The sequence below is a fragment of the Echinops telfairi genome, unplaced genomic scaffold (assembly GCF_000313985.2).
Source record: "Echinops telfairi isolate 266 unplaced genomic scaffold, ASM31398v2 ScPeMD7_655;HRSCAF=1070, whole genome shotgun sequence".
NCBI lineage: Eukaryota > Metazoa > Chordata > Mammalia > Afrosoricida > Tenrecidae > Echinops > Echinops telfairi.
In genome coordinates, this window is record NW_022104553.1 from 10,180,755 (window position 1) to 10,195,216 (window position 14,462).

The window sequence follows — 14,462 nt, forward strand, 5'->3', positions numbered from 1 at the left end:
CCCTTTCCACTCGTTTTCCTGGCTTCACGGGGCGACCCCAGGCCTGGGCTCGTCCTCCCCACCCTCTGCCGGGCTCCAGGCCCCTCACTCCCTTCGGTGGGCCCCCGAGCCGGCCGCCGCCCCGTGAGCCCTCTTCCCCGACAGCCCCCCGTCCTCCATATTGGACCCCCCCCTCCCATCAGCAGGCTCCTTGACGCCCCACTTGCCCTGCAGTCGCTCTCCCTCGGCTTGTATCATCCCCCCTCTTGCTTTCTGCATTCCTCAGTTTCCTCTCGACCTTTCCGCTGTCCCTATGCCGCCTCCTTATCGCCCCCCAGCCCCCCACCGGGCGCCCCATCTTCCGTCTGCTCCCCGTGCCCCTTCACCCCGCGGTCCCTCTGCCCGCCTGTTCTCGCGGGTGTTGTTTTCACAGGCCGGCCTCCACCCACACCTCCAAAGCGTGCACCCTCTGCTCTCCCTGACCTGGAGTCCACTCCTTTTTTGTGGTTCTTAGCCTTTTCCCTTGCTTGCCTCGGGTTTCCTGGATTCCCCTCTCCCCACTTACCTTCTCTTTAGATGGCCCCCAGGCCCGCACACTAATGCGTGTTCCCTCCACACTGGACCGCAGCAGGACAGCAAACCGAAGGACCTGGCTTGGGAAAGCAAAGGGGCCTCTCGGCGTGCCTGTGGCCCGTGCCCACAGCGTGCACCCGGGCGGGGTGGCGGGTGGAGGTGACTTTGTGACGGCTTTTGTTTGTGCCAGCCCGACAGGAGCTAAGCCCGTGTTTCATCTGGGACCGGATTTCTCCAGGGCCTGGGATGGGGCACGTTTAGGGGCTGGGGAGGAATTAGTGTTCCAAATGCCTTGGGGTTCTGGAGCTAGGAGTGTGCAAAAAAAAAAACACCCCAGGGGTTTCTCTGTCCAGCTCTCACCTTCCCTGCCTGCAGGCCTCCCCAGTTGTGACTGGAAGCTGCCTGGTGTCGGCAGTTGGTGTCTCATAAATAAATCTGGGATTAAAAGTTCACGGCTTTAGTTGATGGAGTTGTGTGCCTCGTGTTTTCTCTGGGGCTTAGGACTTGGCTGGTCCTGATTTATCGTGTGTCCGGGAAGGGCTTTTTGGTGGCGAGAGCGAAGCTAGATTATATACTACTTGTGGGGACAATGCAGAGGTTGTTGCCCTTCGTGGCCTGGCACAAAGTGGAGAGAGTATGCTGGGAGGACACTGGGTTTTTCTTGGGTTTCCTTGGCAAGAGGTCTCTGGGGAAGAGAGAACATGGCATTTGAACTATGTGGAAGCCCAGCAGGTCGAGGTTGCATGAAGGGCCTGGGGAGTTTGAAGTAGCAGGAGCGAGCACCAATGAGCCCACCTGTCTGCGCCAGCACTGGGGGTGAGAGGGCGCTACTTAGGGTTCTGTTGGAATCCTTTGAGCAGGTAGAGACTGAAGTACTCTTGTCTGACTCACAGGCTCCGGCACGTTTTGGGGGAGGTGCCTGCAGGACCCAACGTACTCAATGAGCTTCCAGCGCAATGTCCGATCGCTCGGGGCCGACTGCCAAGGGGAAGGATGGAAAGAAGTATTCCTCGCTCAACCTGTTTGATACGTATAAGGGCAAGTCCTTAGAGGCCCAGAAACCCGCTGGTGAGGGCCCTGCGAAGATGCTTCTAATTACTGGTGTCTGCTAGGCATGAGTGGGGCATCCGTTGTAGAACTCTGTGAAAGGAAACAAGATTGTAGTAGAGATCCTGAAAGACCCAGGGGAGTACTGGAGACTCCCCAGTTTTACCTTGGGGGTGCTGGGCTCTGGGTGAATGCCAGCTGTCCTCCTACAAAGGCGTGTCTGTGGTTCCCTGTCCTTGGACACGTAAGAATTGGAGGCAAAGAAATGTGGATTTGGAGAAGTTTGGGGCCAGCTTGCTCCTCGCAGGCTCCAGCGCCCCCATCCCACACTGACTACTGCATCTCAGCCTTCCCGGTAGGCATGGTCAAAAGTAGGGGGGAGGGCTGACTTGTCCTAGAAGGCTGGAGTGAGTGGGCTATAAGACCTTGAGGATGTGGGAACAGGACTCATGGTGGGGGGCTGTCAGATTCTCAGCGGGAGGCATTCTTGACACACTCCGCCTTTTCTCCAGTTGCCCCTCGCCATGGCCTGCAGAGTCTTGGGAAAGTTGCCATTGCCCGGCGCATGCCGCCCCCAGCCAACCTTCCGAGCCTGAAAGCCGAGAACAAAGGCAATGACCCCAACGTCTCACTAGTGCCGAAAGACGGGACAGGATGGGCAAGCAAACAGGAGCAGTCCGACCCCAAGAGGTAGACGGGACCTTGGGGTGCCTAGAGTGATGGGTATTTTAATTTGGAACTTCAGGGTGAGTTGGGGCTTGGTGTCCAGTGCAGCCAAAAGAGAACCAGAGAGGTCCTTCTCTCCCTGGCCTGGGTCTTCTGTTACGTGACTGATCTGTCACAGATGGAGAGAAAGCAGGAAGAAGCAGGACAGCCTATGGAGGGGGACACGGTTACAGTGTTTTGTCCTAGGGTATATTAAGTGGTAATGGAGGGGCCTGGTCTCAGTCCCCACGCTTCCACCTGATGGAGTAGGGGAGACTGCTCCGTCTCTGGTTAATCTTCCCGCCCTACCATTCCCATAGTTCCGATGTCTCGACCGCTCAGCCGCCGGAATCGCAGCCACTGCCGGCTTCACAGACGCCTGCCTCCAGCCAGCCGAAACGCCCCCCCGCAGCCCCCGAGGTACCTGAGGACTGGCTGTGGTCGGAGGCAGCCTGGGAGGAGCTTGGCGCGGTGCTGCTCGCCTCACCACTCGTTTCATCTTCACCTCCTAGAACGCTCCTTCGGTTCCAAGCGGGGTAAAGTCCTGGGCACAAGCCAGCGTCACCCATGGAGCACACGGAGATGGTGAGTGTGGGTCTCCTTGGGAAGGTTTGTCTAGACACTGGGGGCAGGAGCCCTGGCGGTCTAGCCTCGGTGCTGTGCCCTAACATCACGTTGGCTAAGTCTCGGATACCATGTTCCATTTTATTGGGCGCGTGAACATGTTTAAAGCCTCAGATCATGAAGGTGGGGGGTCTGGGCTTGAAGGCAGGCTGCTGGTGGACCCTGGTACCTCACTTGCCTGTTCAGTCCCTGTCCTCAGTAGACATGCTCCTCGCCTGTTCTGCACCCCAACAGGTGGAAGGGCATCAAGCCTACTGTCACGATTCTCTCGAGAGGAATTTCCGACCCTTCAGGCGGCTGGAGACCAGGACAAGGCTGCCAAGGAAAGGGAGTCTGCCGAACAGTTGTCTGGGCCCGGACCAAGCCTCCGCCCCCAAAGTAAGGGCCTGCTTTGGAGGTCCAGACTGTTTAAACCGGTCCCTTAACTTTTGCCTGAGTGTCCCCCTTAGCCTCTTTCAGAGCCAGGTGCGGCCTCGTTCACTAGACTCCTCTTTCTCAGCTGTGCTCACTTGCCCGCAACCACCTGTCTCTCCACTCTTCCTTTTCTCCATTACAGACTCTACCACGTGGAGGGACGGAGGTGGGCGTGGCCCCGATGAGCTGGAGGGCCCAGACTCCAAACTCCAGCATGGCCATGACCCCCGGGGGGCGCTGCAGCCTTCGGGCCCACCCCAGTTCCCTCCATGCCGCGGGATGATGCCGCCCTTCGTGAGTTTGATCTGGAAGCTGGAGTGTAGGGACCAGGACCTAGCCCTTGGGGAGTCAAGGGGGACATTGGGGAAATAGACGTTTCGGGGATAGAGTGAGGGTGGGAAAGATGGTGTGGGGCCTAGGGAGCTGGCATGTGATTGGACTGATGGCTCTGAGCACCTGCTATTGGGTCTCTTTGCAGATGTATCCCCCATACCTCCCTTTCCCTCCGCCCTATGGACCCCAAGGGCCTTACCGATACCCTCCTCCTGATGGGCCCAGGTGAGCCGTCCGCATTTGGGATTGGTTACCGGCAGGGGGACCTGTTGAGGGAAGACTGTTTCCTCGCCGGGCGGCTACTCCTACAGATTGCCGCATAGTGCGTGTTTTCAACACTATGGTTCCCGTTTCTTTCCCTAGCCGTTTTCCTCGTGTGGCAGGCCCCCGGGGCTCCGGGCCGCCGATGCGCCTAGTGGAACCTGTGGGCCGACCTTCCATTCTTAAAGAGGATAACCTTAAAGAGTTTGACCAGTTGGACCAGGAAAATGATGATGGTTGGGCAGGTGAGTGGATGCTGTGAGCCAGGAATGTCGATCTCAGCGGGTAGAGGTGGTGTGGGGAGCACGTGCCAGAGAGGGCAGGTGAGAGCCTTGAAGGAAAACCAAGCCTGGCAAAGCGATGGGCAGTAATAAGGGGGAGAGGGCTGGCTTTGGTGAGCGTTGCCCGCTGCAGTTACATACCACCTGGGCCAGGAAGATAACCCAAGGGAAGAAGGGAAAACCTGCTCCTGTTGTTTACCTTTCCTTCCCTTCAGGGGCCCATGAGGAGGTGGACTACACTGAAAAGCTCAAATTCAGCGATGAGGAAGACGGGCGAGACTCCGATGAGGAGGGAGCTGAGGGCCAGTGAGTAAGGCCCAGACGGGGAGAGGAGGGTGCTCAGTTCTTCGGGGACATGCTTTTTAATGGCGCTGTTGGTTTGCTCACAGCAAGGAATCCCAATCAGTTGCTGGTGAGGAACGGCCCCCTGAAGCAGATGGCAAAAAGGGCAACTCCCCCGGCAGCGAACCGCCCCCTCCCAAGACGGCCTGGGCAGAGACCTCTCGGCCTCCAGAGACAGAGCCGGGGCCTCCTGCCCCAAAGCTTCCCCCACCCCCACCTCACAGGGGCCCCACTGGGAACTGGGGCCCCCCTGGGGACTACCCAGTGAGTGTCTACAACGAGGGTTTGGGAGGGTCACTTGTGGGTAGTGCCTGGCAGCTGCATAGTTGAGGCGTGTAGTGATAGAGGTAGCTGGAGGGTGGGGGCTGTGGAGCCTTTCTGCAAAGGTGTGGGGTGTGGCATTGAGAGCGTCCAGCTACAAAGGAGCGCTAGTGAGAGGATGGACAGGAATGGAGGAGGGCATGAGTTTGGCCCTGCCCAGAAAGGCCAACTGGAGGCCTGGCGGCCCTTGCATCCCGCAGCTGTAGGTGGTTGATTGGTGTATGGAAAGTGGTGGGAACACAAATGACTGATAGCCCTGCCTGTTGACAGGATCGTGGGGGCCCTCCCTGCAAGCCCCCTGCACCCGAAGACGAGGATGAGGCTTGGCGGCAGCGGCGGAAGCAGTCGTCATCTGAGATCTCCCTGGCTGTGGAGCGGGCACGGCGGCGGCGCGAAGAGGAGGAGCGCCGCATGCAGGAGGAGCGCAGGGCAGCCTGTGCTGAGAAGCTCAAGCGGCTGGATGAGAAGTTTGGGGCCCCTGATAAACGGCTCAAGGCTGAACCTGCTGCCCCACCCGCTCCCCCTCCACCTGTAGTCCTCAAAGAAGCCCCGACACCTCCAGCTCCAGCGCCGGCACCAGTCCCAACCCCAGAGAAAGAGCCTGCAGAGCCAGCACAGGCCCCTCCTGCCCAGCCCGCCCCCACTCTAGGTGTGGCTCCAGCCCCCACCCTTGTGAGCAGTGGTGGCAGTACCAGTAGCACCAGCAGTGGCAGCTTTGAAGCCAGCCCAGGTACGGCGATGAGGACGGGCCAGGTCTCTCCTCCTGGGGTTGAGGGACTGGGAGTAAATGAAGACAAGGGTGTCGGGTTTGGGTGATGGCTTCTGTTGGTTTGCTTGTTTGTGTTAATGGTGATTCACACACTTGGAGTATTGGAGAAGAAAGGTTCTGTTCCCTGAGGTTCCATGGGTCTGGGTGGCACAGATAACACCTGGAGTTACTGTGTGTGTGGCTCTGTAGGAAGTTGTTGCCACCGCTGTTGGCTCTTCAGTGACCTTGAAGTGCTTTTATGGGTTTGAACTAGGAGCAGGGCTTTGCTTCTTTGCTCTTCCAAGAGGGCGGGAGCTAGAGGTCAGAGCCGAGCTGCTCGGGGAGTCACGGGGTAGACTAGGTCAACCTGGGTGTGTTCTTTCTTGCAATACAGTGGAGCCCCAGTTGCCCTCAGAAGAGAGTCCTGAACCGCCAGAAGAAGTTCCTCCTCCCGCTGCACCACCAGCCCCAAAGGTGGAACCCACGGGTGATGGGGCTGGCCCCGCCCGACAGCCCCCCAGCCAGGGTTTGGGCTACCCCAAATATCAGAAGTCCTTGCCTCCTCGCTTCCAGCGACAGCAGCAGGTGGGCAGGTGGAGTCAGTCCTATGACTTGCCTTCAAAGAACTGCCGCTCCCTGCCTTTGCCCGTTCCCTCCTGGCCCTCCTACCTGGCTGTGTCCGTTTAGAGTTTGTCCTGTTCGCCTGTGGTTTGCTTTTCCTTTGCTTCTGAGAGCTTCGTTGGGCCGGCAGCACTCCTCCCATCTCCTCTTTGTTCTTCTCCAGGAGCAGCTCCTGAAGCAGCAGCAGCAGCAGCAGCAGTGGCAGCAGCACCAACAGGGCTCGGTGCCGCCTGCACCAGTCCCCCCATCACCACCACAGCCTGTGACCATGGGGGCTGGGACCGCTCCGCAGGGCCCACCCCCACCCCCCAAGGCTTTGTACCCAAGTGCTCTGGGCCGGCCCCCACCCATGCCCCCCATGAACTTTGATCCCCGTTGGATGATGATTCCTCCCTACGTGGATCCCCGGCTCCTCCAGGGCCGGCCTCCTCTGGACTTCTACCCTCCTGGCGTGCATCCCTCCAGTAAGAAGAACCCCCGTGGCCGTGAGATAGAATGGAGTCTTTCTGGGGAGCTGTGACCGCCAGTGAAGTGGGGAGGGCATATGCTGAGCTCTACTGAGCTGGCTCTTTATCAGGGGAAGGAGCTGAAGGGGCAGAGTGTAAGGCAGGGCTTAGTGCCCCGGATCTGTTTGCAGGGACTGGTGCCTTCTCAGGGAAGCCGAGTGCATAACTCTGGGGTAACAAAGCAGACAGGACTCTGTTAGTTGGGGGCAGGAGTCGGGGGGCGGGGGATCTGGCCTGACAGGGTGATGCATTTCGGGCTAGAGGTACTGTACAGAAAAGGGTTACGGACATTTTCCCTGTGTTTTTTCACCCAAAGGCCTAGTTCCCCGGGAGCGCTCAGATAGTGGGGGTTCAAGCTCAGAGCCGTTTGAACGCCATGCACCTTCTCTCCTCCGGGAGCGGGGGACCCCACCAGTGGATCCAAAGTTGGCCTGGGTAGGAGATGTCTTTGCCACCACGCCTACCACAGACCCCCGCCCACTGACCTCCCCTCTGCGCCAGCCTCCTGACGAGGAGGACAAAGTCCTGAGGTGAGTCTGGATGGTGAGCTGGCCCCGGGGTGGGGCGTCTTCCGTCGCCCTCTCCCAGGGTGACTACTGCCGTTCTTTCTCTCCTTCAGGAGTGAGACTCCTCCGGTACCGCCCCCGCCACCCTATCTGGCCAACTACCCAGGCTTCCCTGAGAATGGAGCCCCCGGGCCCATGATCCCCCGCTGCCCCCTGGAGGAGCCAGCTCCCCCGGGGCCCCGGCCGCTCCCTTGGCCCGCAGGCAGTGAGGAGGCAACCAAGATACAAGCCCCCCCACCCAAGAAGGAACCCCCAAAGGAGGAAGCAGCACCGATGACAGGCCCAGAAGTGGGCCGAAAGCCCTCCCGTGGGGCTGGAGGAGGCAGTCAAGGCGCCCCGGCGCCCCGGAGAGAGAGCCGCACAGAGACCCGATGGGGCCCTCGCCCGGGGAGCAGTCGTCGAGGAGTCCCTGCCGAGGAGCCGGGGGGCCCGCCCCGCCGAGCGGGACCGATAAAGAAGCCCCTACCACCTGCAAAGGCCGAAGAGCTGCCTCCCAAGCCCATCGAGCAGGGGGACGAAACCCCCAAAGTCCCGAAGCCAGACCCACTCAAGGCGGCCAAGGGGAAGGTGGGAGGAGGCCCCAAGGAGCCCCCGCCTAGCGGGAATACTTCCCCTGCCCCTCGCCTCCGACGCGACCACTCCTATGAAAGGGTGGGCCCGGCCTGCCGCGGGAGGGGCCGGGGCGAGTACTTTGCCCGAGGCAGGGGTTTCCGGGGGACCTACGGCGGGCGGGGACGCGGGGCCCGGGGCCGGGAGTTCCGCAGTTACCGAGAGTTCCGCGGAGACGATGGACGAGGGGGCGGGGTGGGGGGCCCAAGCCACCCTGCTGCTCCCCGGGGCCGCACTGCCAGCGAGACCCGCAGCGAGGGCTCCGAGTATGACGAAATCCCCAAGAGGCGCCGCCAGCGGGGCTCTGAGACGGGCAGTGAGACCCACGAGAGTGACCTGGCCCCCTCAGACAAGGAGGCCCCTCCGCCAAAAGAGGGGGTCCTTACCCAGCCCCCTCTTGCTCCTCAACTAGCAGGGGCCCCCCTTTCACCGGCCCCTGCTCGTTTCTCCATGGCCCGCGGCGGGCGAGTCTTCACGCCCCGGGGAGTGCCGTCCCGCCGGGGCCGAGGGGGTGGGCGGCCCCCACCTGCTGTTTGCGCGAGCTGGAGCCCACAGACCAAGCCCCTGGCCCCCAAAAAACCTCCCATGGGCCCTTTGCTTCCAAGCAAGGAGTCTTTGAAAGAGAAGCTCATCCCAGGGCCTCTGTCCCCCCTGGCCCGGGGAGGCTGCGGTGGCGCTGGCAGTGTGGGCATGGGTGTGGAAGATGGCGAGCGGCCCCGACGGAGGCGGCATGGGAGGGCGCAGCAACAGGACAAGCCACCTCGTTTCCGGAGGCTGAAGCAGGAACGCGAGAACGCTGCCCGCGGTGCTGACGGCAAGGCGGGGCCCCTGCCCACGTCCACCTCTGCACCGGGGCCTGAAGAAACCCTGGCCACAGGAGCAGCACCCCTGCCACCGCCACGCCGGGCTGCCGCCAAGTCTCCTGACCTCTCAAACCAGAACTCTGACCAAGCTAACGAGGAGTGGGAGACTGCGTCGGAGAGCAGCGACTTTGCTAGTGAGCGTCGGGACAAGGAGGCTCCCCCACCAGTGCTGCTGACCCCCAAGGCTGTGGGAGCCCCTGGGGGCAGTGGAGGCAGCGCTGGACCTGGTGTTGGGAGCATGCCCCGTGGAGACCTGAGCCAGAGAGCCAAGGATTTGAGCAAGCGTAGCTTTTCGAGTCAGCGGCCAGGCATGGAGCGGCAGAACCGGCGTCCAGGCCCAGGGGGCAAGACGGGCAGCAGCAGCGGTGGAGGAGGTGGCGGGGGCCCTGGGGGGAGGGCCGGCCCAGGACGAGGGGACAAGAGGAGCTGGCCCTCTCCTAAGAACCGAAGGTGGGTGGGGAAGAGGCTGCTAAGAGAGTTCTTAGGGGTTGAAGAATTGGGGCAGGGGAGGAACCGGTGTTGGGGGGAGAGGGTGGGGTTGGTAATTGGGCAGGGGCTTGAGTGCCAAGGACCAGTGAGCTGCTCGTGCCTAGGTTAAGTAGTAGGGAAGGCCTAACTGGCATTACGACCATCTTCTCCACGCCCTGTCTCCTGCCGTCCACAGTGCATCTGGGAACCCACAGAGCTGTCTGACCTCTTGGCAGAAAGGGGACAGGTTGGGAGGGAAGGAGGAGGGAGACTTAGGTGCTTGATGTGGAGAGGCAGGGTGATTTGGGTGGATACTGGAGCTGGTGCTTTCTTCTCTTCAGCCGTCCTCCTGAGGATCGACCCCCTGGGCTTGCTTTGCCTCCCCCGCCCCCCAGCAGCTCAGCCGTCTTCCGTCTGGACCAAGTGATCCACAGCAACCCTGCTGGCATCCAGCAGGCTCTGGCCCAGCTCAGCACCCGCCAAGGAAGTGCTGCTGCTGCAGGGGGACACCCGAGGCCCAAGCCTGGGCCTCCCCAAGCCCCTCCGGGCTCTTCCCCAAGACCCACAACCCAATATGACCCCCAGAGGGCCAACAGCGGTGGAGTCAGTGCTGGTAAGTTGAGGAGGTCTGTCCGAGTGCTGGAGCCGGGGGTCTGGCCGGGTATACAAGGGCGGGAAGTGGAGCAAGGCGGTTGCTGACACACACTCATTTTCCCAGAAGCCCACTTTGAGGAACCAGGGCCAGTGGTGAGAGGGTTGGATGGAACTCCTCGAGACCCTACCGGGGTTACTCCTTTCCCTACCAAACGGCGAGAACGGCCTCCCAGGAAACCGGAGCTAATACAGGAGGTGAGGACGGAGGCCGAGATGGGGCGTGTCACCGCTCTGGCCCCTGGCTACCGTTTCCGCACTCTTTCCTGCTGTCACTGTTCCCGCCTGAGCCCTCGCTTTGTAACTGATGGGGCCTTTCCTCTCCCTCTTGTAACGAGCCCGGCGGTGCAGTGGTTAACGCATTGTGCTGCAATCCTCGAGGTGTCTGCAGTTTGAAAACACCAGCTTGCTCCAGGGGAGAAAGATGGGGCTTTCTGCTTCCGTAAAGAGTTAGTCTCAGAAACTCACAGGGGCAGTGGTACCATGTCCTACGGGGTCTCTGGGTTGCAGCACACTCGGTGGGTGAGTGGGTGGGTTTTCTCCCTCTCCTAACTACTTGCTGTCAGACATCACACGTGGCCCTTCTTTTGTTCCCGCATTGTGCTGTCGTCCCAGCACCTAGAAGTCCCAGTTTTAACCTACTTCCTGGTTTGCCCTGGCTTTTCTGAATCTGTAGGAGTCCTTGCCGCCACCTCATAGCTCTGGATTCTTGGGCCCTAAGCTTGAGGGCCCAGCTCCTCGGGGAGAGTCAAGAGATGCAAGCACCGAGGCCTTGACCCCTCACGTCTGGAATCGTTTACATACCGGTGAGTGAAACTGAGCAAAGCCAGGTGGGGAGGTCAGAGCGTGACGTGGGCTGCGGGCTCTCCCTCCCTCGCTCGCTCACTCGCTCCTCTCTAGCCACCAGTCGGAAGAGTTACCGCCCTGGTGTGGAGCCCTGGATGGAGCCCCTGAGCCCTTTTGAGGATGGAGCTGGCACCGAGGTGGGTGCGCCTGAGAGGGAATGGCTGCCTTCTGCTCTGCCTGACTGGGGCTGCCCTCTCCTGGGGCCCCCCCTCTCTTGAGGTGGTCTACTGCAGCAATTCTCAACCTGTGGGTCACGACCCCTTGGGGGGGCTCAAATGACCCTTTCAACGGGTTAAACAACCCTTTCACAGGGCTTGCCCAATTTATAACAATAGCAAAATTACAATTATGAAGTAGCAACGGAAATAATTTTACAGTTTGGGGGTCACCACAACATGAGGAACTATGTGACAGGGTCGTGGCATGAGGAAGGTGGAGAACCGCTGCTGTGTTGTATGCGGGAGGACGGGTGTGAGTGCTCTTCACCCAGGCTGAACCTCTCCTCCTCTTTCTCCTCTCTGTCAGATGAGTCAGTCTGACAGTGGGGTAGACCTGAGTGGGGATTCTCAGGTGTCATCAGGTCCCTGCAGCCAGCGAAGTTCCCCTGATGGAGGACTCAAGGGGGCAGCAGAGGGGCCCCCCAAACGGCCTGGAGGCCCCTCACCCCTGAATGCAGTTTCCGGTGAGGGTCCACCTAGCTCTGAGCCCTCTGAGCCTCCCAGGAGACGGCCACCTGCCTCCCACGACGGGGAAAGAAAGGTAAAAGACCAAGAAAAGAAGGGGGTTGTTTCCGGAAATTCGGGCTGTTGACCCTTGTGTGTGCTTCCCTGTACCCGCCTCTTCTGGGGGAGCCCTTACTTTGGCTTCACTCTCCCTCCCCTAACTCCGCTCCCTGGCTTCCACCACCCAGGAGCTGCCCCGGGAGCATCCTCTGCCCCCTGGCCCTATTGGCACAGAGCGATCACTGCGTGCTGACCGAGGCCCTGAGCCTGGTCCCCTCCGCCCCTCCCAGCGACCTGGGCCCCCTGTCCAGTTTGGCACCAGTGACAAGGTATGCATAGGCTGGATCTGCGGATGTTGGGGGTTGGGTGAAGAATGGGGAGGACTAGAGGCTGGACACGGGACATGTGTCGTGAGTCGTGGAACTCTATATCCTGCACCCCATTCTCATGACTGCAGGACACAGACTTGTGCCTGGTGGTGGGAGACAGCTTAAAAGCAGAGGAGGAGCTGACGGCGTCAGCCGCTGAGGTGGGTAGGGGCATGCAGGTTGCAGCCAAGGCCTCCGCCTCGTGGAGCCCATGGATGCTGGGACTGACGTGGACCCTGACTAGGCGTCTCCTTCCCAGGCCGTCCCCCTGTCCCGAGACTGGGAGCTGGGCCCCAGCACTGCTGCCTCTGCAGAGCCACGGTCCAAAGCCCTGGGCTCTGGGCACTGTGGCGGCCCAGAGCCCGGCTCCTCAGGCCCGCGCCTCTACCCTGAGGCCTTCTACGGCAGCCCTGGGCCTCCTGGTTCTCAGGTAGGCCCTGCTTCCACCCTGTGGGACTTTGAACAGGGTCGTTTGTTTCTCCCGGCTGCCTTTTCAAGTTAGGCCGCTTTTGAAGTACCGTTCTCCCCCGTCTGCTTATGTTCCTCACTTTTCTCCATGCTTTCCTCCAGCAGTTCGGGGAGGCTGAGCTTTTCTTCACCCAAGAAAAGCTAGTGCTCTTCCAGCCTGCCTCTTCTCTTACAGGTGTCGGGGGGAGCCACAGACTCGCAGTTACATCCTAACCAGGGGGGCTTCCGCCCTGGGACCCCCTCACTGCACCCTTACAGGTAAAGGACTCTGGTGTGGGTCTTGCCACGAAGCGGGAGACATTTGGATTGGGGGCATTGGGTTGAGGCGACTGCTGTGGGGCCCAGAGCATCTAGTGTACCAAGCACTCGCTTGGACTAAGGGTGGGAATGGTCTTGCCTTCCAAGTTTTTGTCATCTGACTAGCATCCCTCTACCGCCCCCCCCCCCTTGTTTTTCAGGTCACAGCCCCTGTACTTGCCCCCAGGCCCAGCCCCTCCCTCAGCATTGCTCTCTGGGGTAGCCCTCAAGGGCCAGTTTCTGGATTTCTCAGCATTGCAAGCCACAGAACTGGGGAAGTTGCCGGCTGGAGGGGTGCTCTATCCGCCCCCTTCCTTTCTCTACTCTCCAGCTTTCTGCCCTAGCCCTCTGCCAGACCCACCCTTGCTGCAGGTAAGGGGCGGGCAAATGCTACTCGGGTTAGAGAGCTGGTAGGAGGAAGCTTATAGGGGAGTTGATGTGTCTCTTGTTGCCCAACAGGTACGCCAGGATCTGCCATCCCCTTCGGACTTTTATTCTACTACTCTGCAGCCTGGTGGCCAAAATGGCTTCCTTCCCTCGGGGGCACCTGCTCAGCAGGTGCCTGTTGGTTCCCACTTCCCCTTCAGCCACCTTGTACTGGTGGCTGGTGCTCCTCCTCTCTCGCCCCCACCCCAGCCCACACGGCCAATGTCTCTTTGCAGGTGCTTCTGCCTGTGCTGGACTCACAGCTGCCTGTGATGAACTTCGGCTCTCTGCCACCAGCACCACCTCCTGCCCCCCCGCCCCTCTCTCTCCTCCCTGTGGGCCCAGCTTTGCAGCCCCCCAGCCTGGCTGTGAGGCCTCCACCTGCTCCTGCTACTAGGGTGCTGCCTTCACCTGCCAGGCCCTTCCCTGCTAGCTTGGGGCGAGCAGAGGTAAGGTAAACAAACCGAGGTCTAGGGGCCAGGCCTTGCACAGTTTCCCTAAATCAGAGTCAAGTTGGGGCAGCCTGGTTTGACAGACATGGCAGGAGGCTCATGCTTGTTTCTCCTTTCCTTTCGTGGTAGCTGCACCCAGCGGAACTGAAGCCGTTCCAGGATTATCGAAAACTGAACAGCGGCCTTGGAGGGCCTGGGTCTTCACGGACTCCCCCAGCCGGAAGGTAAGAGACGGCAACACCACCGCCAAGGACGGCACGGGTCTTGGAACCAGGGGGCCAGATCCAGGCTTGCAGTCAACCTCCTTCCTCCCTTAGGTCCTTCTCGGGCCTGAATGCCCGTCTCAAGGCCCAGCCCTCCACCTACAGCAGTGTCTTCCGCACCCAGCGCCTCGACCTCTACCAGCAGGTAACGAACCACCCTCCATCCGAATTCAGGACTCAACACCTGCGTTCCTGTGCCCACTAGGGTAAAGTTAACTTCCCCTTGTCCCGCCACTCCCCTCCAGGCCTCCCCCCCGGATGCCCTGCGCTGGATGCCGAAGCCTTGGGAGCGGGCAGGGCCACCACCTCGAGAAGGGCCCTCTCGGCGGGCAGAGGAACCTGGGTCCCGAGGGGACAAGGACCCTGGGTTGCCCCCACCCCGCTGAGGGGGGAGTTCCCCCTAACCCCCTCGCCCCTGGGGCTTGTATATAGATTATAAATATATAAGGGGGAAAGGGGTGGGTGGGGAGGGGCTGTGGGGCTGGGGCCTCGCTTCCCCTCCTCCCCCTTCCCCTGCTCCCCTATCCCTGGGGCCGTTTGTTAAAAAAGAATAATAAAAGGATTAAAAAAATTAAATTTCTAAAATGATTTTGGGAATAGGTGGGTTGATTCTTCACTTGCATTATTACATCATGAAACCGCTGCCATCGAGGCCTTGTCGACTCAAAGTGACCCTGTAGGACAGTAGAACTGCCACTCCGATTCCTG

At 60.5% G+C, this 14,462-nt stretch overlaps 1 protein-coding gene and 1 non-coding gene across 4 annotated transcripts; both read left to right on the forward strand.

The window, feature by feature from the left end:
- Positions 1–1,021: 1,021 nt before the first annotated feature.
- On the forward strand, positions 1,022–14,191 carry PRRC2A (proline rich coiled-coil 2A). 3 transcript variants are annotated; one of them, XM_004711697.3, is made up of 30 exons: positions 1,398–1,620; positions 2,112–2,289; positions 2,625–2,724; positions 2,817–2,889; positions 3,163–3,306; positions 3,485–3,636; positions 3,821–3,900; positions 4,039–4,181; positions 4,433–4,523; positions 4,607–4,823; positions 5,151–5,610; positions 6,023–6,213; positions 6,413–6,713; positions 7,072–7,285; positions 7,375–9,243; positions 9,603–9,874; positions 9,980–10,110; positions 10,589–10,718; positions 10,813–10,895; positions 11,284–11,517; positions 11,669–11,809; positions 11,938–12,009; positions 12,108–12,278; positions 12,492–12,574; positions 12,775–12,985; positions 13,073–13,171; positions 13,276–13,488; positions 13,621–13,715; positions 13,809–13,899; positions 14,000–14,191. In XM_004711697.3, exons 1-30 carry the CDS (start codon positions 1,509–1,511, stop codon positions 14,138–14,140), a joined length of 6,492 nt encoding a protein of 2,163 aa, XP_004711754.1. In that variant the 5' UTR covers positions 1,398–1,508; the 3' UTR covers positions 14,141–14,191. The 3 variants fall into 3 exon arrangements, with proteins under 3 accessions (XP_045148930.1, XP_004711754.1, XP_045148931.1); XM_045292996.1 differs by lacking the exon at positions 1,398–1,620 and adding an exon at positions 1,629–1,954; XM_045292995.1 differs by lacking the exon at positions 13,073–13,171 and having other exon boundaries at positions 1,022–1,620.
- LOC115870415 lies at positions 1,801–1,931 on the forward strand. The gene has a single exon (XR_004046692.1). It is a non-coding gene; the product is annotated as a small nucleolar RNA SNORA38 (small nucleolar RNA).
- Positions 14,192–14,462: the final 271 nt, after the last annotated feature.